At 37.9% G+C, this 24,294-nt stretch overlaps 1 protein-coding gene across 4 annotated transcripts in view; it reads left to right on the top strand.

Annotated features, from left to right (window-relative positions):
- Positions 1–24,294, top strand: part of ASAP2 (ArfGAP with SH3 domain, ankyrin repeat and PH domain 2) — an 85,385-nt gene that overhangs the window by 32,091 nt on the left and 29,000 nt on the right. For all 4 annotated transcript variants that reach the window (XM_064707688.1, XM_064707689.1, XM_064707691.1 and 1 more), the window contains exons 5-11: positions 1,062–1,111; positions 10,770–10,899; positions 14,352–14,437; positions 15,822–15,897; positions 16,389–16,475; positions 21,589–21,692; positions 21,802–21,871. In XM_064707688.1, coding sequence (XP_064563758.1) covers positions 1,062–1,111; positions 10,770–10,899; positions 14,352–14,437; positions 15,822–15,897; positions 16,389–16,475; positions 21,589–21,692; positions 21,802–21,871 — 603 coding nt within the window. The remainder of the gene's footprint in view (positions 1–1,061; positions 1,112–10,769; positions 10,900–14,351; positions 14,438–15,821; positions 15,898–16,388; positions 16,476–21,588; positions 21,693–21,801; positions 21,872–24,294) is intronic.

The following is a 24,294-nucleotide window of genomic DNA, read 5'->3' on the forward strand; positions in this document are numbered from 1 at the left end:
ACAGCAACTTAAGACTCAAATGATGATATGTTTATGATAAATTTCAGAGCCTATGGCGAGCAAACTTACTTGGCTTTTGCTTTGTTCAGTGAGCAAACAGGAAGTGACTGGCAGCTATTGTTCTAGGACATGGAAGGAAGGAGAAAAATATGTACATAGACTAAAAATGGTTTCTGTAAATTACTGGAGCATAAATAGATTATTAAATAAGATAGACATTATCTTTGTGTTGTTTGCTTACCACATTTCACTCATATTTTTCTCTGTCAGAATAAATACATTTATTACAAGACAGTGTTTCCCCACTGTCTTGAGAATATAATCAAATGCTGCTTCAGTTAATTTAATAATTGTCTCAATAATTAATTAAAATGTAAGAATTAGTTCGTAATCTGTAGTTGCAAAGATTTTCCAGTGTCTGACAGTTGTAGTTGTCTGTCCTCTTGAACTTCATCAAAATTTCAGCTCTTGCATTTTTAGACATCAGTGAAATAACTTTACAACCTGTTAAGATCATTTTATCCAAATTACCTTATTTAGAGGAAAGAAGATAAAGGAATTTGGAATGTAAGTAATTCAGAATTCTCACAGAATTAGTTATGCTGAGCCATAAGGCCTATACTGTTCCCATTAAGTCTGGAAATTTGATTTTTTTAAACTTTAGTGTGATGAATTAAGTTCTTAGCCAAGGCTATACCACAGCCTGGGGACAGGGACTTTTTTCCAGTGCAGGCAGAGATTGAATGATGAGAAAGCAGTTACTTTGATTAATTGCATAGTGTGGTCTTGGCATAACATGTTGTTATACCTTTTAAGGAGTAAAATGGAACTGTGAAAATCATAGTAAACAGCATCCTACAGATGCTTTTAAAAACATGGGTGTATTAATTCTCTTTACAAAATTAGTTTTCCTTTGTGCAAGATTGCACAACCCTTAGAAGAGAGAGGGAAGTCCCTCATTCTAGTAGGCACTGCAAGGGGCTAAGGTGTGTCTTCATTGTTAGAGCCACAGTGTTTTTCATGTAAATAGCTGGCTGTTATTTTTTCTCTTTTCTTGACAGGACCTGAAAAAACCCTTTGATAAAGCTTGGAAGGACTATGAAACAAAAGTGTATGTATTTTTTAACTTTTATTTAAGAGAGAAATGTAACTGAAATCTGTGGAGGTTATTACCTAATGCTGAGGTTGAATGTTCTCAGCAGGTGCAGCATGTATTAGAAGTGGATGTACACCTATCTGAGGCTTGTGAGTTGTGTCTCATGTTGTGGATCTAACCCTACTTAGCATAAGCCACTTGTGTGAAGTTACCAGATACACTGTTTAAACAAACAGCTATAAAATAAGTTTATAAAAACTGGAATTTATATCTAGCTAAATAAATTGAATGAGTCAACAAAGCTCGACACCTAACATCAAACACAATTTATTCTGGTTCCTAGTAAATCTGAAGCGGTTCAGTGTCCTGCATCAGAGACAGCTGTTTCCAGGGTTGGCCAGGTCAATTGTATCACTGACATCATCATCTACTTCAGAGCTGACAGTCTCTGAAGTAGAATTTTTGTAGTGAGTTTTATTCCACATTACAGTATTTCCTAGACTGACTATCAGTTTTGTGTCACATGCCCAGTGTCTTTGTTCTTCTGAAATAATGCTGCCTTGCATCAGACCATCTCTGATGATACAGGTCCAGAAGAATCATGTATGATGACACTATTTAACATAAATAACTTGCAGATCCACAGCCAACTAGACTGGCTGAAAATCAAGCTCCATTTATGTATTTTTTTTAATTGCACAAAGTTATAGTGCAGTAGATATAGACTTAGTCTGTCTGAAGTCTTCAAAAATTATTCTTGTAGCTGGTTTACCCACAAAAGCAACCAGTTAGCTAAATTTCATTATTCCTTTTGTGAATTACAATGAGAATGGTCTAGTTATTGCTTTCTAGAATCAAATTGTGAGGAAGACCTGTGTGGCTTTTGGTTTTTGAAACTGCCTAGCTATAGGTGGATTTTCATAAAAGGACATTCTGAAATACTGAGATAACCCTCTGGTCTGATACCAAATCCACAGTGTTGGCTCCAGTGTTTTATGTTCCTGACACCTGTGAGCAGTCTCATTTGGTGCCATTCCAGTTATTGACTATTGAGATAATTAAGATTTCTAATCATTGCCTATGGCAGTAGTTGATCTCTGAGGATGGGCCTTAAAGAATAATCCTATGATTTAGTCAGCTGTTGTCTAGCACTGCTTGATTGCTGGATTTGAAAGCTTGTTTACTTGTGTGTGAGTATTCATACTGACAACCCACGAAGTTTATGTGCCGAATTTCAAATAAATTTGTGCACTGCTGGGACATACACCAAGAGCAATGTTACTACTGGACCAAGACCTCTAGTGCTTTTAGGATTTCTGATCTAATATTCACTAGGATGAATGTGTTGAAGTGATGTAAGGATTTGTGCTTGATCATCAGTTTGTTCAGAGCTGGCATTTCAGAGTCAGATATACCAGAAATATTTTCAGTTGTTATTTAATTTAATTAAGTAATTGCAAAGTAAGAAATACCCTTAGAAAATGTATTTGTGTATTTGAGGATTTTCATTTGAGGTTATGGACATGTTGGAAGTGTTATTTTGTGTGCTGTGTCATTCAGGATCTGAAAACGTGATGCTGACTGTGTGTTTTCTGTCTGTGGCATTGAATCCATTGCTGCTTGTGTGATATAATGAGATTTTTTTCTTTTTCTTTCAACTGGCAATCCTTTAGAAAACCTTTTTTATGGCTTTGCTTTCAAGTAAGACTCTTGGGTTTTGATCTGAAACAGGTTTCCTTTTTCCAGTTGCAGTTACCTCTACTTTCTGCAAGATTTTTTAACAAATGAAGCAGACCTACTTGACAATGCTCTTTTCTGAGCCATTTACATGTCAGGTTATTCAACATGCAGAAGTTGAAGGTAGCACACATTTATCAGAAATTTTTTTCAGATCCATGAACCAATTTTTGGTATTTCTAAGTGGTGGGCTGGTACAATTACTGAGTGCTGCATTTTTTAAAGTGGTCAGATGAAAGCTCCACATCAATATTTTGAAGTTTTAAGCTCTTAGTCCAGTCTGTTGGACTCCTTGACTTTGATATAGACCAAAGGATCATCAGCTTGAGGCTTAGGATAGAAAGCCTGAGAATTCTGTGTCAATTCTTTCAAATAATGGCCTGCATTTTTTTTTTTTTTTTCCTTTGGTAAGCTGTTCTACAACAGTGGAAATTACTTCTCATGGCATAAAGTTGGCAGTCAGGGAGTATTGTTTTTCAGTGCAAGCTATGTTGCTTATACCAAGGAGCAGACCAGTTTTCCATGATTTTGTTGAGTTAAAGTCAGTCTTGGAACTTCCCTGAGACCCCTGCCCATAGGACTGTGGGATTTGTCAGACCTCTTGTACATCAGATCAGTTCCCAGATAAATTGAGATGTTACGACCTGTCATTATGGAGCATTTGTCTTTAAAAACTAGAGATGGAAATTTAAATGATGTGATTTTCAACTTAGGATGAGAATATTAATTTGAGCTTGAATTTGTTCAGGTCATCTTTTTTCTCATGCTAATTTTTTTTCATAGAAAAACAGTGAGGTTTCTCTGGGTTGCTATTATACATGCTGCTGAGGTTTGTTAAGAAAAGAACTCTTTTCATTCTGTGGCCATCCTGAATGGATCTAGACTTCCTTATAGCTGCGTGTTTTGATTGTCTGTAGCAGTGGGTGGATGCAGAATCACCTCAAGAAGTCTTAATTGAAATTTTTGGGGGTTTTGTTGTGGTATCTTCATGCTCTCTGCTTTAATAAAAAGGACAAAGGAACCAGGAGAGGTAACCTCAGTCTCACCTCCAGCTTGTGTTGCCAGAGCTGAGTGGTAGATGTAGGTGCTGATAGCCAGAGGTTTGCTCAGCCCTCTTCAATCTGTTACTTTAGATAACTCCTTGTTTGGTTTGTGCCTAAAACCAATTCTAGGTGTGTGCTTCGTGAGCTGTCTTTTCCAGTGATATTTCTTCTAACACGTGAATAGCTCTTTTGAAAATTCTTCCCCTCCTTGTTTTTTCCTTTCCTTTTCCATTTTGGTTAACAAACTATTCAAGGCTGCTAGGCTGCTCTTTTTCTGCACATGCCTCTGTATCATATGCTTAACATCATATTGTTCATCTGCATTTCCTAGTCACAAGTTCAGACCTGTGAAGCTACGTGCCAGATAATGAAGTGGTATTTTTGTAGTCTGTTTAGAAGTGACAGTTTTCATATTGATTGCTGCCTTTATAAGGAAAAAATTTAAGCTTATTTATCACACTATCTCATCTCTCTTCCTTGCACCTTTGTGATAACCTTTTGGGTGCAAATATACCTAAGTGTGACATATTTGAAAAGAAAGAAAGTTAATTTAAAAATAGCATCTGCTTTGCTTTATTCCCGTAACAATTTTTGAGATTCAACCTCTCTATGTAATTAGGTGTGCTTAAAAATTCCTGTATATCTAGTTCTTGTTTGGGAGAGAGATGGTTAAGATCCATTCTGATGATCTTGGATCACCATCCATCATTGTTGATTACAATTTCCTCAGGATTGCCTTAGCTGAAGTACTGGAGGGAAGCTGGAGCCCTATTTCTCTGTACCCTGGGGCTGCTCTTGGGTAAGGTAGTATGAGGAGCAAGCAACCTATAACTTCATGCAAACCTACTCCAGTCAAAAACTGGGACTATCCTGAGGTGGCATTCATGAATAATTGATATTTTCTCACCACCAATCATTAACATGACTCAGTTGGAGCCATAAAGATTTTACAATGTTTCTAAAGCCTTAAAGCAGTGCATTTCTGATGGGACCTCAGTTGCAGTTGTTGTTTCCCACACAAGAGCTGGGAGATGCTGCCGGCCGCCAGAGCAGTGCAGCAGGACTGCTCTGTGTCCTTTGGGAGAGCTGTTTCACACTGGGCTCCTCTTGTTCCACAGTTGCTTTCCCCTGTGTACTCAAACACTAATGGCAGGCGTGCCCAGGGACCATATGGGGAAGGAGTACACATGTCATAAAAACTGCTCATTCTCCCAGCAGACAGATCGCACTGAGCAAGGCGCTGAGCCAGATATCACCCACACGCCTCAGTTTGATCGGTCCTGTTGTGGTACATTCTGAGGTAAAGACTATGTGTCAATTTTACACAGGAAATAGAAGCATAAACTTACTGAAGCATATAATTCACAATATTTTTTTTTTTTTGCTGAATATGTCTGTATTCTGGATATCAACCTGATATTCTTGAAAAGAAGAATATGATAATTTTTTAAATAGAGTTGCCTTATTTTGGGGCCTGTAAATGCCTATTATCTTCAGAAGTCTTCTTTAACAAGTGTTGTGCTCATGCTACGAAATGTAAAGGTTTAATGGAGACTAATGAGCTGTATCTGGGAAGGCTGATTACCTCTCCTTCTTTGCCATTGTCCTTTTAAAAACTGGGCATGAGGTCTCTTTTGCACAATTTAGTGAAGAGAACAAGTTGTTTGAATGTGCTTATGGCATTTTAAGATCCAGGCATTAACAATACATTACTGTGAAGAAATGCAAGTGTTCATATCTAGAAATAACTATTGATTTGTTTCTGAACTATTTGAAGTCAATGGAAAAATGAACAAAGTCAAATAAAGTAATCTGTTAAGATGTCTGCACAACTATTTAAGTGATGCTATTTCCAGTTTAGTAAACTCATGTTTTGCACAATATAAAACAAGTTTATCTGAAAATTCTGCAAGCATTTCTCAATTTACTTCTTCAGAGCTCTAACTTGACACAGAAGACCATTGATATTCATAGCTCCTAGGTATTTCTGCCATGTTTCCTTTTAATGCAGGTACATAAGACAAAGTGGAGGTCACAGCTTGTAAGTAGTGTTATAGAGTGAAAGTGCTAAACAAGGTTGCTTAAATATAAAATCATAGAATAGAATAATACAATGATTTAAGTTTGAAAATACCTTTAAGATGATCAAGTTCAACCATAAATCTAAGTCCACATCTAAAGCATGTCCCTAAGTGTTACATCTACACATCTAAATACCTGCAGGGATGGCTGCTCAACCACTCCCCTGGGCAGCCTGTTCCAATGCTTGGCAACCCTTTCCAGAAGAATTTTTTTCCTAATATCCAATAAAAACTTCCCCTGGTGTAACTTGAGGCGGTTTCTTTTTGTGCTATTGCTTGTTACCTGTGAGAGGAAACTGAAATTCCACTGCTAAAACCTCCTTTCAGGTAGTTGTAAAGAGGGATAAGGTCCCCTCAAACCTCATTTTCAACAGCCTAAAGAATCCCAGCTCCCTCATCAGACTTGTGCTTCAGACCCTTCACCAGCTCTGTTGCTCTTCTCTGGACTTGCTCCAGCACCTCAGTGTCTTTGAGGGGCCCAGAACTGGACACAGCACTTCTGTGGTGAGGTGTGGACTCCCTGGTGCAGAGTGGAGGGGGATGATCACTGCCCTGGTCCTGTTAACCACACTATTACTGCTACAGGCCAGAATGCCATTGGCCTCCTTGGCCAGCTGGGCACATGCTGGCTTGTGCCCAGCTGGTTTCTGACCAGAACTCCAGGCTCTTTTCTGACAGGCAGCTTTCCAGCCACTCTGTTCCCAGCCTGTAGCGCTGCTTGGGCTTGTTGTGATCCAGGTGTGAGACCTGGCACTTGGCCTTACTGAACTTCATACCACTGGCCCTTCCCAATCGATCCAGCCTGTCCAGATCCCTCAGCAGAGTCTTCCTACCCTCCAGCAGATCCACATATCCCCCCAGCTTAGTGTCATGTGAAGGCTTACTTGGAATGCACTCAGTCCCCTTTTCCAGGTGATTCATAGAGATATTAATCAGGACTGGCCCCAAAACCAAGCCTGGGGAATATTGCTAGTGACCAGTCACCAGCTGGAGTAACTCCATTCACCATCATTCTCCAGGCCTGGCTCTCCAGGCAGTTTTTTTGCCCAGTGAAGAGTGTGCCTGTTCAAGCCATGAGCAGCCAGTTTCTCCAGGAGAATCCTGTGGGAAAGGCTTAAAGTGTCAAAGGCATTTCTGAAGTGCAGGTAACCACTGGTATTATACTGTTTCAAGTCTAAGATTTCATATTAAGTATTTTTATTTTGAAATAGATTACCTATGAATTAAATGGAAAAGTCTTTGAATTAATCTGCAGATGTTATGGGTGAAACGATGAAAATATCCTAGCACATTTCGCTCCTTCTGTCCTCTTCCCCTTTATCATTCAGAGAAGGATGTATGGAAGGGAAAACCTTTCAAGCATTTCCAAAAGGAAAAGATGACTTCTTCATTGAGGACTTTAGTGTTAGGAGAGACATACTTTACTGTGAGCATTGACAGACAGTAGGGTGAAATGAAATGGAGGCTCCTTCACCAAAAAGCTGAAGGGCCCAAGCCTGGAGAATCAGAGTGAAAAGGAGGACTAGACAAAGAAAGGATATTTGAAATGAAAATGTCTAATATTATTTTGTCAAACGAAATAGCCTTCAGAATCACTACTTTTTCCAGAGAGCTACCAATTAAAGTGTGCTCCTTCCAGGTGCTATTCTCAGTCTCTGCACCTTCTCATGTATGTACCCAGACTCAGCCTGGCTGACTGCTGTATGAACAAGGAGAGGAAGAATGACAGAGTTGCTTCCCACCCAGCCAGTTCACTACTGCTGCATGTACACAGGGTGCTCTAATTTTTTTACCCTTACTGACTGACAGAAAATAAATACAAGTTTTTGGTGCTTATTTATACCACAATCTGTATGACAAAATTGATTTATTTGAAATGAAAATTGTAATTTCTATTGAAAGATGGTTTCTTTTCAAATTGAAGTGATAAAAATAGTCTTATATTGGAAAATGAATGGGTGAGACTATTCACTTTCTATCTCTTTGACTTTACTGTTGTAATTCTTCATCCTGTATTTCAGCTTTGCTTGTCTGTTACACACATCTGACCTCACTGTATATTAGTTATGTGCAGCTGTCTTGTAAATGGACTGACATGTGCTCACATTTTAATCTTAGTCAGCAAAGTGTATATATGAGATATGTGCTGCATGAGCTCCAAGAATAGCTGCATTACAAAACATTTGCTGCTTTCTTATTGCTTCTAGGGTATTTTTTAGAGTTTTCACAATTTTCTTAATAATTTGGGTTAATTGATTGGCCTGGAAAACCTAAATACCCTGCAACATTTGGAAATCTCACAGTGTAGTCTTACAGGAGTGTCTTTGCCAAAAGGATTTGGTTAATGTCACAATAGACTGACACTTGAAGCTGAGTTGCTCCTTGCATTTGGATAGGACACTCAGCTAGCCTTCAGCACTCAGAAGATTTGTGTGAAGAAGGGCTGCGAAGGATTTCTTTGTTTCCCTAGAAACAAAGTGTTCTGTAGTGTCAGTCAGATAGGAGGTAGCCTATAATTGTGGCAAAACAACAGGGTAAATTCTGAATTACAAAGATGAAGATGTAGTTAGTTATTAAAAGTAAAATAATGAGGAAATGTAAACATGAAATGCACGAGGCATGGATCTCTGATACTTGTCACTGAGAGGTGATTTGGAGTTTTTGGTAAAGTATCTTTTTGAGTTTTTGAAAACAGGTAACCTGAAGCTCCACCAAAGGGTTTCAAGGGTATCTTTGTCTGAATTGCTTGATAGAGGTCAGTATATTTTCATCTTGGTTTAACTATTTTTTTGCCTGTGGAGTATGATTTATCCTTTAAAGAGCAGAAAGCACTCTTTCACCCAAAATCTAGCTTTCTTTAAGAGGAGTATAATGGATGCTGTGGTATTGTGCCTAATGTTTGGCAGTGTTAGCTGTCTTTTGGTTTAACTAGCATTGAGAGATACCTTATGGCTTGCTAATAAGCTCCTAAGATTTTGGACTTGGTTTCATTTTCTTATGTTTGAGTATTGTTCTCTGTAAAAAATGAAAATACTATACAATGGTAATTGGTAGTTATTAGCCTTCTCACACCTGGTCACATGTTAGTGAGTTCTCTGGCCTCAAGAACTGTCAGGTTAATTTGGAAATTGAGAGAACAAAAACATCCTGGATCTTTCCTCTGAGGTTGACTGTTTTAGAACTATCAAATATGATGTAATGTAAACTCTTCTACAGTGTGTGCTAGAAATGAGCTGCATATTGATAATTTTCTGTGAATCCTTTTTCTAGTGGTTTATCTTTCTTGTTCAGGATTGTCTGTTTAATTCTTGTATCTGGACTCCTGTTTTCTGTAGCACCTTCAAAACAGCATAACTGGTAGTAATTGGATAAGAGTGAGGACTTATTCTTCATGAAAACAGAACATTCTGGAACTGAGATTTAATTCAGGCAACTGGAGGTTTTCAGAACATTTATTTCAAAGGAGAGGATCTTCATTCCAAACATCTGCTTCTGGCGGGATGTGATGGGCTGAGGGGGAGCACGGTGCTGGCTGGATGTGCTGGCTGCTGCAATACTGCACAGGGCTGCCTCTGCTGTGCCTGCCTGTGCTGAGAGCACAGTGGGGCTTCTGGAATTGCTGCTCAAAATGCTTCCCAGTGGGAATGCTGAAGGGAAGGATTCATGGAATTAATTCTTGTTTTCCCTTGCTGCTTGAGGTGTAATAGGAGGCAGTTCCTCATTTGTGAGAAATGTAAGTACAGAAGTTTTTTGTTGTCTGGAAGTCCTTCTAGACATTTTCCCATAAGCTGTTAGGGTAATGTTAACATCAGGTTAAGAGAGTACTTGAGACATGTCACCTTTTCAGAGAGAGAGCTAAGAGACACTTGACTACCCAAGAGGAGGTAGGACAGTTGTCTGTGTTATTTGTTCCTCTGATCTCCTTCCTGTATTCCTTGTTCAAAAACAGTATAGCATTTCCTCAGGAAGCTCTTTTCAGAATTTGAGGTTCTAAATGGTACGAGTGGCAAACTAAAAGTCTTCAAAAAGTAAACACCCTCATGTATCTTCTTTCCTTAATATATATATGTATTTATGTTAGACTTATCTAGCTGGGTTGTCAAATTATGCTCCTGCATTTAGGAATAATATGGAGAATAGCTTTAACAAATGCAGAAGTGAGTTTATGGGAATAGAACAGGCATTAGTTATTCATTTATATTCTGCAGGAGAACCTGTTTTATTCAGAGCTCTTGGAAAATGTTCATGGAAACTTTTAGGGAATTAGGACAGCTGGTCTAGCAGACTTTGAAGTCGGCAACACAGCCGGCTGGTCGGCATTCCCAGTGCCAGCTGGCTCAGCAGCAAGTAGAGACAGCAACTGTGATTTTGGCTTAGGAAACCCTGTATATATAGAAGATGACTTGATGACAGGCAAGACTCAATAAATCTGGTGACATAACTGAACTTTGTTAACCAGTGTTTGCTCTGTTGGGATTAAACATCCCCCTATGTTTTCAATTAAAACTCATTATTTTTTCCTGTATTTTCTTTCTTTGGAGCAGGAACTTAGTATGTACTTCTCGTTGACTGTCTTTTGGAATATTTGACAGAACATTACTTTAACAGATGATTAATTAGATTTCAGCTACTGTATGTCATTGCTGATCTTTAGTCATTGTCAAATTTCAAGTGAAATGTCATCTGGAAGTAAGTCATATGCAAAGCTACAGTAGTTTGGCTCTGAATCCATCAGTAGACTTTGTGAATAATCTGATTTCCTGAGAGGCTTTGGATTTCTCACTTCACTAGCTGATTCTTTTTGCCTTATAGTACAAAAATAGAGAAGGAGAAAAAAGAGCATGCTAAGCTTCATGGAATGATTCGTACAGAAATAAGTGGAGCTGAAATTGCAGAAGAGATGGAGAAAGAAAGAAGGTTCTTCCAGTTACAGATGTGTGAGGTAAGATTCAGTGTGAAATTATTATTATCATTAATATTATTGTTGTGCTGTTTGTAGGAAATTTTTGAAAAATGTAATTGTTTAAGAGTAGCTGTGATATTAAAGGGAAATGCCAAGTTATTTGTTGACTCCATTTGTGAAAAAAAGATTTTTTTTATTATCCTGATGGGCAAACTGCGCAGGAAATTTAGATATTTTCTAATTTCACTAAACAGCTAAATTAATGCAAATAAAACACTAAGAGATTATAATAAATCAGTCTTTACACCACTACTTCACTGTAAGTTATTTTAAGCCCTTGCTCATTCTCTGCATTGTTCCCTGTCCTGACAGCTGTTGCGTTATTAGGAGGAGAGACTCTAGTCTAGCACACTGCTGGGTTGGTACAGGAAAAAAGTGCTAGGGATGGGATCTAATTGTCTTTCAAGTTGTTTCAGAATGTTTCTACTTCAACATCTCTGTGATTTTGCAGTATGGTAAATCTGATGTGAATATTTTTGGTTCGAATCATTTAAGGATATGTCTGGTTCTGTGGTTGGGAATTCAAGTCGCTGTGTTCTTTTTTAGTACACATTAGCCCAAAAATACACCATGGGTGTTTCTACTGCCTTTCCTGTGATGATGGTAGCTAATTTGACTCTTATGCCAGCATAGCATAACTGCAGTTGTCCTGGATATTACTTTTAGTAACTATATGCACTCATACATAAGAGAAAAGCTTCACATTCCTATACAGAATCAGACTAAAATGTTCAAAACTGATTAAGAGATTTGAGTAACAAATAAACATATGGATGTTGTCAGCTAATTGCCTATTCTATATCTTTCCTAAGAAACAACTAGGAACACATGCTTCTCTCTTGCTGTGTCACAATAAAGGAAGAGTTCACTTCAGTCAGTTGTAGTGATAATGAAGGGTGATGTTTGTGAATTTGGATTAAATTACCATAAATGTGGAACAGCTGAAGTGTATCCTGTATTTCTTCTGATTTTGAGGAAAATAAGTTTATACTCGGTTACCTCTGAATAGTTGTGAAAGAGAACTTTGACTTTGTTTTGATAGTAAGTCAGAAGGGTGAACATATTGAAGTTTTATCATAAGTACAGACTAGTTCTCTATAAATTATGAAAGTGAACTAAATACCAAATGCTTAGAGATCCATTTTAAATTAACAGACAGCTTGAGAGGTGATTATTGTAATGAAATACTACATTTGTAATGCTCATGACTACGTTTAGGCTCATCATTTGTTCACCTGAACCAGCATAAGAAGCTGCAATATTGAAAGCTGGCACTTAGATGCTGCTTTACTTGAGCTGATTTAAAACATTTAGGGTGTATGGTGAGAAGGGGAAACCCAGATGCGTTAGAGCATCATTAAGACATTCACTCCTTCGCTTGGAGGTCACTGGCTAAGTTGGGGTTAAAATTTATTGTCTTTTAATGGACAGTTAAGGACTATGATATTTGATCAATCATACTTCTGCTTGCATGGCTGACATTTTATGTTATGATATTCAGGGGAGGAGCTGCCACTTAATGTGGACTTTGATTGTGCCTTATGCAAAAGGACAGTAATTACACTTCTTTTGCACTTGACATTAGATTCATTGAAAAATCTCTTGCTAAACTGTAATTTGTTGTAATTGCCACATATAAGGATTTGATAAAGACAACTACAAAATCAACGGGCAGATTTCAAAACTTGTTAAAATAATCCCTCACTTTTATTTTAGTGTCATGGTTTGACCAGGAAGGAGTGGGAATTCTGGGAAGCTGTGGTCAAACCAATGAAGGTTTTGGGTTTCATACTGACACCTGGTGTAGCCAGTGGGGTTTGGACACACCTCCGAGAATACACAGGGGTTAAAAGCAAGGCACTGCCCTGGCACTTCCTCTTTTGGACATCGTCGGGCGAAGAGTTCAGATCTCTCTCCCCCGCCCAGCCTGTTGCTGCTGGGCGGGGGAGGGGCCAGCCATGCGGTAGGCCTGGGGCCTGGACAGAGGTGGGGGTTGAGGGGGCTTTCAAGGATGGAAGGGTGGGGGAGCCCCAAGAGACATCGAGACATCGGGCAGCCCCCCCCCTCCCCCAGGAGAGCAGCCAGCCAGGAGGAGAAGGAGGGAGACTGCCCGGCCGGAGCGGCAGCGTGTGGGCAGCGTGCGTGGGAGTCGCTCCGGGACCGACAGCAGAGACTGAAAACTTTTAACCCTTTCTTGCATGATTGGGGCCTTGCAAAAATGCTAATCCTCCTCGAAGCTGAATAAGAAGGGAGATGAGAGATGAGATGAGATAAGGACTTTGGCCCGGAGATTGTGGAGATGATTGGATGGGGAGAGATGATTTGGAGTGGCCTTTTGGCTGGACTTTTTCTTGTAGCCATGGACTCAGTTGTTCCTGTGACACAGACTGCATTTAGGGGGAGGCAGTGCCTCAAAACCAGGAGGGTTCATTCGTGAGGACCCCCCGGCCCCAGGGGGTTGGAAAAATATGGGGGAGACAGTTGTCCCAAAAGCAGAGACTGTGCCTTTTTGGAGTGAGACAAGGCATCCTTGAAAGACAACCCTAAAAGCAGCTCTGGCCATGTCTCGGTGGTGAGAGCACTGAGCATGGAAGGAACATGTCACAAGCGGCAAAAGGACTTTTTTTTCCGGGCGGTGCCGAAGTGACAAAGAAGCACACAAGGTTTCAGTGTGTTTCCAGGAGAAGCCTATGGAACGAGAAGGACTCCTTTCCTCTTCATGAACTGCAGTTTGAGTATACTAAAGTGTCGTGCCGGGCTGGGCAGTTGGTGTTTTTGAGAGAATGTATTGGATTGGGAAAGTCAGGGAGTGGGGAGGAGGAAAAGTGGTTTTTGTAAGGTTTTCAATTTTTTTTTTCTTTTCCTTATAGTCTTTCCCTATTTTTTCCTGTAGTTTTAGGTAATAAAGTGTTCTTTATGTTTAAGTTGGAGCCTGTTTTGCTTATTCCTGGTCACATCTCACAGCAGACACCAGGGTGAGGCATTTTCATGGGGGCACTGGCTCTGTGCCAGGCTCAAACCATGACATTTAGCAAACTGCTTTCCTCCTTAATGACATCTGTTTGGTAATGAATTAACAACTAGTGAGATAAATTTTTAGATGTGCTGCTAGGTATAAGAATGGGTTCCTAAATGTACTCCACAAACTCTTTCATGTTTTTTTAAACACTGGCTTTCCTTAGGAGCCCCAAAGCATATTCTAACAATTTGAACAAATCATAATGAAATGTCCTCACAGGATATCAAAAGTCAGCAGTGACAAAACTTCTTTTTGTGTGACTTAAATCATGAAGCCACTTTTTGCTGCATTTTCTTTTAGGTTTTGTAAATCTTCAACTGTAAAAACTTGTTGAAAGAGAAATGAAAATAAAGTGGAAAAAAAACCCTGTAGCAGTAAAAAATAATTTGCTTTGTAACTTACTGTTTTGCAGTACCTGCTGAAAGTCAATGAAATCAAGATTAAAAAAGGAGTGGACTTGCTTCAGAACTTGATCAAGTATTTTCATGCCCAGTGCAAGTATGTTTTATTTTCATAATCTCTACACTAACTGGAGCAACATTTTGTTTTCAAATTTTTACATCATCATAACACTTTTCTAGAATTTTTAAAATCTTAAGTTTCAGCTCTTCTTGCTGATGTCTTTTGACAGATTGCTTTTGTCAGATTAGTTATAGGTATTACTATAACTAATCTGACAAAACTATGTTCTGAAACATGTAATGAGATTGACATTGTTACATTGAATATAATTGTATGTTCCAAAGGAATACTGAACAATCATTTGCCATGTTTATAAGCTACTCTTCAAACAGGGCTTTTAGTTTGATCTATTACTTTGAGTTTTGATGGACTTCTTTGAGTGTACCTAGCAATGATCTAAATGAATTATGCGCTCAAGAGAAATAAGTTGCATAAGCAGTGGAATAAAAATATATTGAAAGAGTCACTCTTTTTCTAGTTAATTGAAGGAGGACTCAGTAGTAAAACACAGAGTTCTCATTGGAATTTTGTGCTTTTGCTATGATACTGTTACAAATCTGTCATGTAGCAATGAAGTTACAGCTATAAACTTGAAAGAGCCACTGCTAGCCTGTTGAAATCAGTTAAGTTTTCATCTTAAAACACCAGTTTGCATCTATGCATTTTTTCCCTAATACCTTTTGCTTTTAAAATCAGCTTCACTTGTAGTGTGTCATTAATCTGCTCTATTTAATAATATTTTAGCAATGTAAGTGCTGTGTTGCACTGTCACTTTCATGACTGCTTCCCGGAGTGAAAATATTTTATGTTGCAAACAGTGCAGCAATATTTAATCAAATATGCATGTAACTGTGATTTCTTATAATTTATTTTTTAAATCTCAAATTATTTTTTTAAAGAACTGGAATACTTGGCATAGACAGCATTACTCTGCCAATTCAAAATGCACGTACTACAGAAAGATGTAGCAAATTCTAGAAGCTCACTTATGGAGCATAATTAATGCTTGGGAAACAGAAAGGTTTTCCTTTAGTAAAAAGATTGTGTCAGACATAAAATTATGTGGCTTCAAGAAATCACAGTTATTTTATATGGAGCTTTTGCTGTTCTTCAAGTGAATCTTACTTGTTCTGGGACTTCACAAAGTGCAATGAGAACTTGTATTTGAGGTGAGAATGAGGAAAATTTATGTGGCAATGGATTGTGGCAGTTCTGAATCTTAATTGGGGATTTTGCATGTTAGAATAAGCTATGATGGAAATAAAGAGGTGGATGAGTCAAAGATTAATTTTAAAAAGTTTACTATTTTGAAGTTTATGGCATGGCATAATAATATGCATGTCTTACTTTGGCAACTTTTAAAGCAGAAATTTCAAAGTAAAGTTTCATAACCAGCTGGCTTTTTGCTTTTCTTTTTAAGTTTCTTTCAGGATGGGTTAAAAGCAGTTGAAAGTCTCAAACCTTCAATTGAGATGCTCTCGACAGATCTTTATACAGTGAGTAGCAACATTTCATGTTTGTGTGGTAAATTTAGTTTTCTACAGTAGAAGCATTATCATTTTGGTTCAGGTTGCCTGGCTGCTTTAATAGTCAGCATTTAATGTAGAGAGTAGATTGTTGGTAAAATCTTGTTTTAATATGGCATTCAGAAGTCTTAGTTTCAGTTCAGGACCCCACTGCGTAAAATGTTATGAGAACAGCCTTTGCTCAAAAGCGTCTATTAAGTGGAAAATAACATGTGGTTTCAAGTGGAACACAAGGAAGCAAGAGCATTGTAAGGAAATATCAAAGTCTTAACCCAGCAATATCCTAACCATTATCAAGTTTTCTGAAAATACAAGGAAAAATAAACTGATCACCTTATCTTTTCACTTTCATTCTCACTGAATATTTCTCAAAAAATGAACCAATTAAGCAGCAAATTTGAAAGACCTGCATCAAAAGTTAAAAAAATATTATTTTTAACCTGTGTTTTTCTTCATTCGAGATTAAACAAGCACAAGACGAAGAACGAAGACAATTAACACAGCTCAGAGATATTTTAAAATCAGCACTCCAAGTTGATCAGAAAGAGGTAAGCATATAAGGTGGTTTAACTTTGGAATACCTATTCTAATTACTTGTAATGTCATGTTAATATCAAAATTAGGGTATTTTAACTTTTATCAGACATTTAATTCCTTTTGTTAATTTATTTTTGTTGCTCAAACTGAGAATGAAAAAACTTGGGCAGTATCAAGAAGACCATATAGAACCTTATCTCACAATATTATTCCAAACTCTATAATGATTATGTAAAACTGAACTTCAAATCCCCAAACACCTCTGTCATCATCTGCAAAAAATGACAATCAGGTTTGGTACTCAGCTGCAAAATGCCAGTGTTCAGATGTGCAAGAGGTGGGTCAGTTTGGCAATCCAATAAGTATTTTTTGAGTTCCAGTTATGATTGCCATTAGACTTTATGAATGCTGGAGTAGTCTCAAACTCTGATCTGGATGTAAGCATCTTTTGTATAATGTAATCCTAAATACCGGGTCTACTTTTGTTTCAGATTGCTAGTGCCTCCTCTTGATATAAATAAAAGCCAGCCAGCTTCCTTTGTGTGGGTGCTGGGCCATGAGTGAGTGATGAATGAGCCACCCCCCTGCTTTTCAGATTCTCTTTCTGAGTGGGATCACAATGAAATAGTTTAGTCTGCAGAGCTCACACTTCCTTGATCTTTTCCGGTCTTGCTTTGATCCTCCCTTGAAAGCTGTGGTGCCTCCTAGCTCTTACTGGTGACAGATGATGCTTGTTGAGCAGTGTAGCCTAGTGAAAGGTGTCCTTGCCCACAGCTGGGGGCTGGAATTGGCATTTAAAGGCCACTCCCAACCCAATCCATGGGATTCTGTGACTTGCAGACAGGCATTTGGGACTGTCTCAAACACTCCTCTCTTTGTCACCTTGGGAAGTTTGTGATAATGACCATTGTATACAAAGTCCCACAAGATCAGCAGGCACTTCCTTAGATTCTGCCTGGCATTCAGAACTCACTGATTTTCCAAAAACTTCCAAATTTGAGCTTGGTAGAATGAGACACTAGGGAACCTCGTGGAAGTGGTGACTGCTTTGGGTTAGCCATTGATTGCCTGCTCCCAAGAAGGAGCTTTTACTGTTTGGGGTGTGTTAGCAGGTGTCCTCTTTTAGTTGGGTCTGTGGCTTTCTTGGTTGCTGGGAATGTCTATCAGTAATACTGATATTAAATATATATGGAAGATGTGACAAGTACACATTTTTTCACATACTCAAAAATTAATAATACCCATACATTTATTATTTCTACTGAGTTTGTGACATTTAAAAATACAAGTATAAAAAGTGCTTTATGCTGTAGTCATTATTTAGTAATTTTTCAAATTTAGATATAGATGCTTACCTGCAGAGCATGAGAATTACTATAATTATTTTTAAAGCTTTTTGCAAACATCAATTAATCAGTGGGAAGCCAAAGAGTTCCAGTGGGATGCCAGAGTGTTCTTTTATAGTTTACTGTACAACCCACTAATATTATTCTTGTTGCACTGTAATTTTCTTTACTATAACTGATTTCTTTTTCCTTCCTGAAATGCATTTACATTTTGTGACCGAAGTCTAGGAGAGTAAGTGTTACTATGTTTTAATGAAAATAGTGGCATGATTTGCATTCAGATTTCAAGAAACTGGATTTTTCCTCTGAGCTTTTTTCTGTTGGCATGAAAAGACTGGTTCTTTCTCCTTTTTGGTGTATTTTATTACCCTCCCAAAAAAAAAAAAAAAGAAAAATATTATCAAAAAATTTATCAGACTCTTCTTGGGAAAGAAAATTGTTGTAAGACAAATTGGTGATTACCTTTGTACTTTCTTTTGGAAATTAAATCCAGTTGCTTGTTTAGATGTTCTTGCAAGATTTTTAAGATATATATATTTTTAATTAAAATGGACTTAATGTATGAAATGACAGAATGTTGACAAACATTGTTCCTGTTATGTTAAAGAAATTTAACACGCACAAGCACTCTTAGTGAACCTTTTTTTTTGTTGTGCCTATAGTTTTGTTGTGTATAGTTTCTTCCTGCACACAACTTCATCAAACCTAGTTTGTATGGAAACTTTATTTTTAAATGTTATTTTGTGTACACCTTCATAATTTTTAATTTTTAAACTTTTATTTTGCAAATGTAGAAGTTCTACAAGTTTCAGAGTCAACCTTAGAGTTGTATTGCCTTAACTGTTCTTGTTCCCATGACCTTGGGTGAGGTCACGTCCTGTGACTATAGTGTTTAGATTCATTTCTGCTTCTTTGTTAGAACCTGTAATCTATTTAGACCACTGCAAAATAGGATGAATGCTGTATTTCTTGACAAAAATTACAGTAGTTTTGCTATAAGAGAGGCTGCCTGCAGGGGGTTCTGATAGATATGTCTTTTGGAGACTTTGTGGGGCTGTAATAGGGGTAGGGATGGATCTCTGGAACATCCTCCTGGCAATTATCCTGCACATGTCAGAGAGGCTCAGGCTCTGGAAAAGCTATAAGAGCTTTTTTTGGCAGCTTTGCACGCAGGAATGATCTGAACAGTCTAAAATCCCATTCCCTGGGAGCTGTGGAATGGCTAGCCAAAACTTGTTGTGTATAGGTTGAAGCACCTTGTAGGAAAAGTTCTGTTATGTTCACATAGTGGAGCTGACAAATAGGATCTCAGAATATCTCTTATCAGTAGTCACAGACCATATTTAGAGAATACTGTTTTCACATTTCTTTTGTTTTTGGCTCTGTTGTTCAGCTTGACTTAAAAGTTAGTATATCTTCATAGACTTTGGAAGAAAGAATTTCAAACCTTTCTATGGTCAGTGAAGTGATTCACTAAGAACATGCTGCAAATTTTAAATGACTCACTTATTTTTATATGCCTATCTACATTTCAAAGTTGATAAAGTGGTCAAAGTTCAGTTCCTTAGGCTTGTGTACTTCAGCCTGTTCTGATTTTGTTATGTTAAGATATACTTAAAAGGACAATACTCTGCACTAGGTGTGTATCCTCTAGCCTGCAGGATTCCATTTCCTCCCACAGGTAATGTACATTGTTTCTGCTTCTCCAATGAGGCTGCTGGGTCTGACCCTGTTATCTGTGATTTCTATCTCTGCTTTGTGTAGTATGCAAACCAGAAATAAGGGGAGATCCTTGGAGTGCCTTCTTATGGAAAAGGCATGCTGAAAGGAAGGATATTAATTGTGGTGGCGATTTGTGGGGTGGCTACTGTCTCTTAGATGCTGGATCAAAATCATGAACTTCTTGTCAAACAGCTGTGGAAAACCATCATTTGGCAATCACATTGGACAGTATTGGTCTGGACATGACCTGAACTGAGAATTTAAAATGAACAATATGTTTATCCTTAAGATCTTTTAATGAAATAGTATTAAATTTTTTAGATCCTGTTCAGAGTCATGAATGTGTGGAAGTGCACGTCAGCTGCTGCAGCTTCCTCTCCTGCTGAAATGAGGCAGGAAGCTTGTATTATTGGTTTGCCAGTTTGGCCAAACACAGCAGCTGAGCATAAACAGATGAAGGGAGGTAGCTGAAATGAGGCAGAAAATGATGCACAAAAAGTAGCAGCACAGACTAATGGGAATGGTACTATGAGCAGGTGTTGGAGGTCATCAGTAATCTTTACATAATTGAGGATGGGGAGAACTGAAATTAATTTCCTGTCAGGCCTCTAATCTTGCGAATGGAGTTCCTTTACTGGCTAATGGGAGGCAGAGATCAAGGCATTGGTAGGGCACAATAGGCAGTGTCAGATCAGATTTTCTTCAAAAGTCAGTAAATGTATGCATGCAGCAGTTCTTAGTGAGTGACAGGAATATTTTAAAAATGTTGTTCTGGCTTTATGCTGTGCAGAGTGCAAAACCAAATAATTATATGTAAACCTAGTAGAAAGTAACGATAGACTGGTTTAAATCTAAAGAGATGCTTTGTCAGGTGCAGACTGCTAAGTGGTAGTTCTTTAGGCCTTTTAAAAGCTCAGATGGTGTTGGAGCTATGTGGTATGGCTTCCTGGATCACGTGCTGAGAGGCAGGGAGGGGGCACAGGTTGCTTTTTTGAAAAGGAGCACCAAGGAGTGCTGCAGCCTGTGCAGAGCTCAGCTCATGGCTCTCAGGACCACTGAGCTCCTGCAGTGTATTCAGGATGAGCCTGAAATCCTGCAGCTTGGAGGTGAGGACTCCTAACCACTCTGAACTGAAGTGTAGGTGGGAGCTCTGTCCCTACCATCATGTTTAGAATTGCTCATAGTCATATGAGTGAGCTGCTTTGTGTTTTTTTTCCTTACTGTACTTGCATTATATGCCACATATAGCACAAGAGTAATTATGTCCATAGAGCAATGACAGTAGAAAAGAAAAAAAACAAAAGAAAATCTGAAGTAATAGTCACTGTTACTGTGTGCATTTAAAAGTCCATTCTGTCACGTTACTGCTGTTAATATGGTGTGACACATCAGATTCCTCATTTTCAGGCTCTTATTTTTTAAGAAGTTGGACTCTTACAGCAGTGGATCCTACCTCTGGGTAATTCTGAGAGCAGTGAGAAGGGTTCAATTAATCCTTGTCTCTTCCTGTCTCAGAATTGTACTTTCTTCCAGATATTTTGCTTTAAATTATTCTTTTTTGGAAATGACTTTTCAGTTTTCCTGTATGACTCCTGAGCTACGTTTCCAGGAGGACTCTTCTGCTTTTCAAATTGATGTATGCAATTATCACTTCTTCAAATTGATGTATGTAATTATTTTTTCAGTGGAAGAGTACACTAGGAATTGCAGGTAATAATAGTCTTTAGTGTTTGTATCTTGCTCTGTTTACATGAGTTGGAAAGGCCACTGCTCAATTAAGTTTTGGGTTAAAACCCCTATATATTAAGGCCAAAAGTAAATATAAATAAAGGCAAGTAAAAAGATTTTGGCAGGTGCTGATAATGGATGCTTCTCAATTTTTTTTGTGCCCTCTGAAAAAATAAATGTATCTTGTTCTATTTCCTTGAGGAGGAAAATTGTGCTTCATTTGGCCTGTTGGATTAGAGCAGGAAGGAGAAGCTGTGAAACTCATTAATGGGGAAGTAGTTTGGTTGAAAGTGTGGAATGCATCACAAATTGCTGTTGATGATTTCAGGATTCTCAGATTCGCCAGAGCACAGCGTACAGTTTACATCAGCCTCAGGGAAACAAGGAGCATGGCACTGAGCGCAGTGGCAGTCTGTACAAGAAAAGTGATGGGTAAGTATTGCTGCAGTTTGCTGGGAGAAATATTAGGTCCTAAGAGCTCAAGAAATGTAATACAAAATATGTTTAAAACTGTCACCTTTCTTTTTTCTTTTTAAACTAGAATCAGAAAAGTGTGGCAGAAAAGGAAGTGCTCAGTTAAAAATGGTTTTCTTACAATTTCCCATGGTACAGTAAGTATTTGTTTACAGTATTTTATGTACATGGTTGCTAATACAGAAAGGCAAGCTATGCTGGTCTATATTTATGATTTGGAATTAGCTAGATTCCTGATGCAGTGTTTTGAATATGAAGAAAATATTTTTTAAGGCAGCCTTTTAGAAATATATCAAGACATACACAGTATCTAAAAATACAACTGTTTTAATGTTCATGACTGTTAATGGGGGAAAAAGGGCTTTTTTTAGTGACACAGTTCTTGTAAATGTACATATTTTATCAGGCTATCTAAAAATACAAAATCTAACTTTTTTTTTTTAAGGTATGGTTGGGCATTAAGCCATTTTTTAGATATGAATTAAACAACTTTTTATATTTGCAAGATAAACTGAGAGTATGCTGAACTGCATTTTTTTCCCAGATTTGCTGCTCTATGTTATAGCTCCTTAGGATCTTAGGAGTAGCTGTTGGGGAGAATCAAGTCGAAAAACAACTTCTTCCAGAATGACAAGAAATAGAGAATTACAAATTCATCTTTATTACTGCCACCAATATTTGAACATATTAGCTATAACTATTAAACATTCATTAAAATTTTAAAACTTTATGCTTTCATGGTTTGGACTTTTTGCACTTTGCCTTCAAGTTGGTTGTGCTTTCCTGTAGCATTTTTTATATTATTTTCTCTAAACTTTTAAGAAAGTTTCTTGAGGCAAAAAATAACTCAGTGTCAGTATTTCCCATTCTTGTTCTAATAAACAGCCCTGGAACTGTTCTGTTCTTCATCCTGTTATGCCTGTTGCTATGACTACAAGTTGACCCTGGCAGCAAAAATGAATCAATCTCTCATTTGTTCATCTAAGCACAAGCTGCTGCCTTCAGAATTGATAATCAGGAGTTAAGGAGAAGTGTAAAGTCAAGCCTGCAAAGCAGAGTCCTTACTGTGGCTTTGGAATTGTGCACTTGTTTATGCCTCTTCTCATTTGGGTGTGTAGGAGTGTGTCTTTCTCAGAGGGAAGCCTGTCAGTGTGTTCTGTGCTGGTGTCTCCATGTGCTGTGATTGTGCCTGATGTTGGACATGCTGTACTGGTACCAGTAGGAATGTAGCTGGGAGAGCTCAGAGCTGGCAGAGGCTACAAAATCCACTTGTGGAGCAGGATTTGAAAACTTTCACTTGCAAGTACAGTTACTGAGTCCATCAAGATACTGTTTTCTTTTTTTATAAGCTGTCTACTGGATGGTCTGACATTTTTAGAAGCAGTATGTTCCCACTGAAATCAGTACAGCTGTAGCTGAAAATCATTCCTAAGGGAAATATTCAAATGTGAATTTAGATAGGTGCTTTTCACAGGTTTGGTCTCAATGTTTTTCTATTACAACATTAGAAAAGTCTCTTCTTGTTTCAAAATATACTCCTAAAAGGTATTTTCACATATTTGCTCACTTCTGCCTTATATATTGATGACAGTTTTATGTAAAAAATTAATTCTTGTTTCACAGACACTGAAACAGGTAGAAGTCATTTTTGTTTGTTAAAATTTTTATAGGCTGCTCTGAATGTCTTCTGAGAATTTCCAAGCTTCTCAGGGTCAATATCTCCTAGTCTCTGAAATATGATGTATTGTTCTCTCATACCAGCAGTTCATCAAAATCTCAAAAATTCAGTTGTCAGTTTTGCTTTCTTTATCAAATACAACTTTGTAAATACTTCTCCTTTAAGGTCTAAGTATTCTTCATAGCTTTCTCTTCTTTGATCATGTAGCCTCTCTTTATGGGAGACTACTTTGGCAGTCTCTGGAACAGCTGTCTTCAAGCAATTGCAGGTTCTTAAACTGGCCTGTCAAGTGCTTTCCTGATGGATGGAGAGAATATGTTTGGTTCTCTGTCAGTCACCCAGCTGTGACCCTGTGTGTGCCTGCCTGCATTGGCATATGTGCAGAAATTATTACTTTTAGACAACTAAAAGCTTCAAAGAAGTCAGCATTTGTACATTTAACATACATGGATGAAAAAACAATGATAGAAGAAGATTGAAACATGTCTGAAGTCCTTTCCAGATCAAGAAGTCCCAAGGCAAAAAGATTTCAGAAACATCAGACTCCTCAAAGCTGGATTTGTGTTTAAAGAAGTTTTGCTAGTTGTTTGCAAAAGAAAGAATATAAGAGACTCCTTATCGAAATTTTTTTTTGGTCTTTCTTTACTGCTGAAAACCTTACCCTGATGATTAAAGGCAAATATGAAGGCAAAACAATCAGAGTTCATCTTTTTATTTTGAAGTTGATCACTGATATCCAGAAGAAATGCATGATGAAATCAGCCAGCCAGTCTGTTAGTGGACATATTTGCTCATGCCTTTTGTAAAATCAGCTCTATGTCTCCTGTATTGTTTCAGAGGCCTAATTTTTTGATTCCTTCACCTCTGTTTGTTGCTAGAACA

Source organism: Zonotrichia leucophrys, chromosome 3 (assembly GCF_028769735.1).
Source record: "Zonotrichia leucophrys gambelii isolate GWCS_2022_RI chromosome 3, RI_Zleu_2.0, whole genome shotgun sequence".
NCBI classification, from domain to species: Eukaryota; Metazoa; Chordata; class Aves; order Passeriformes; family Passerellidae; genus Zonotrichia; species Zonotrichia leucophrys.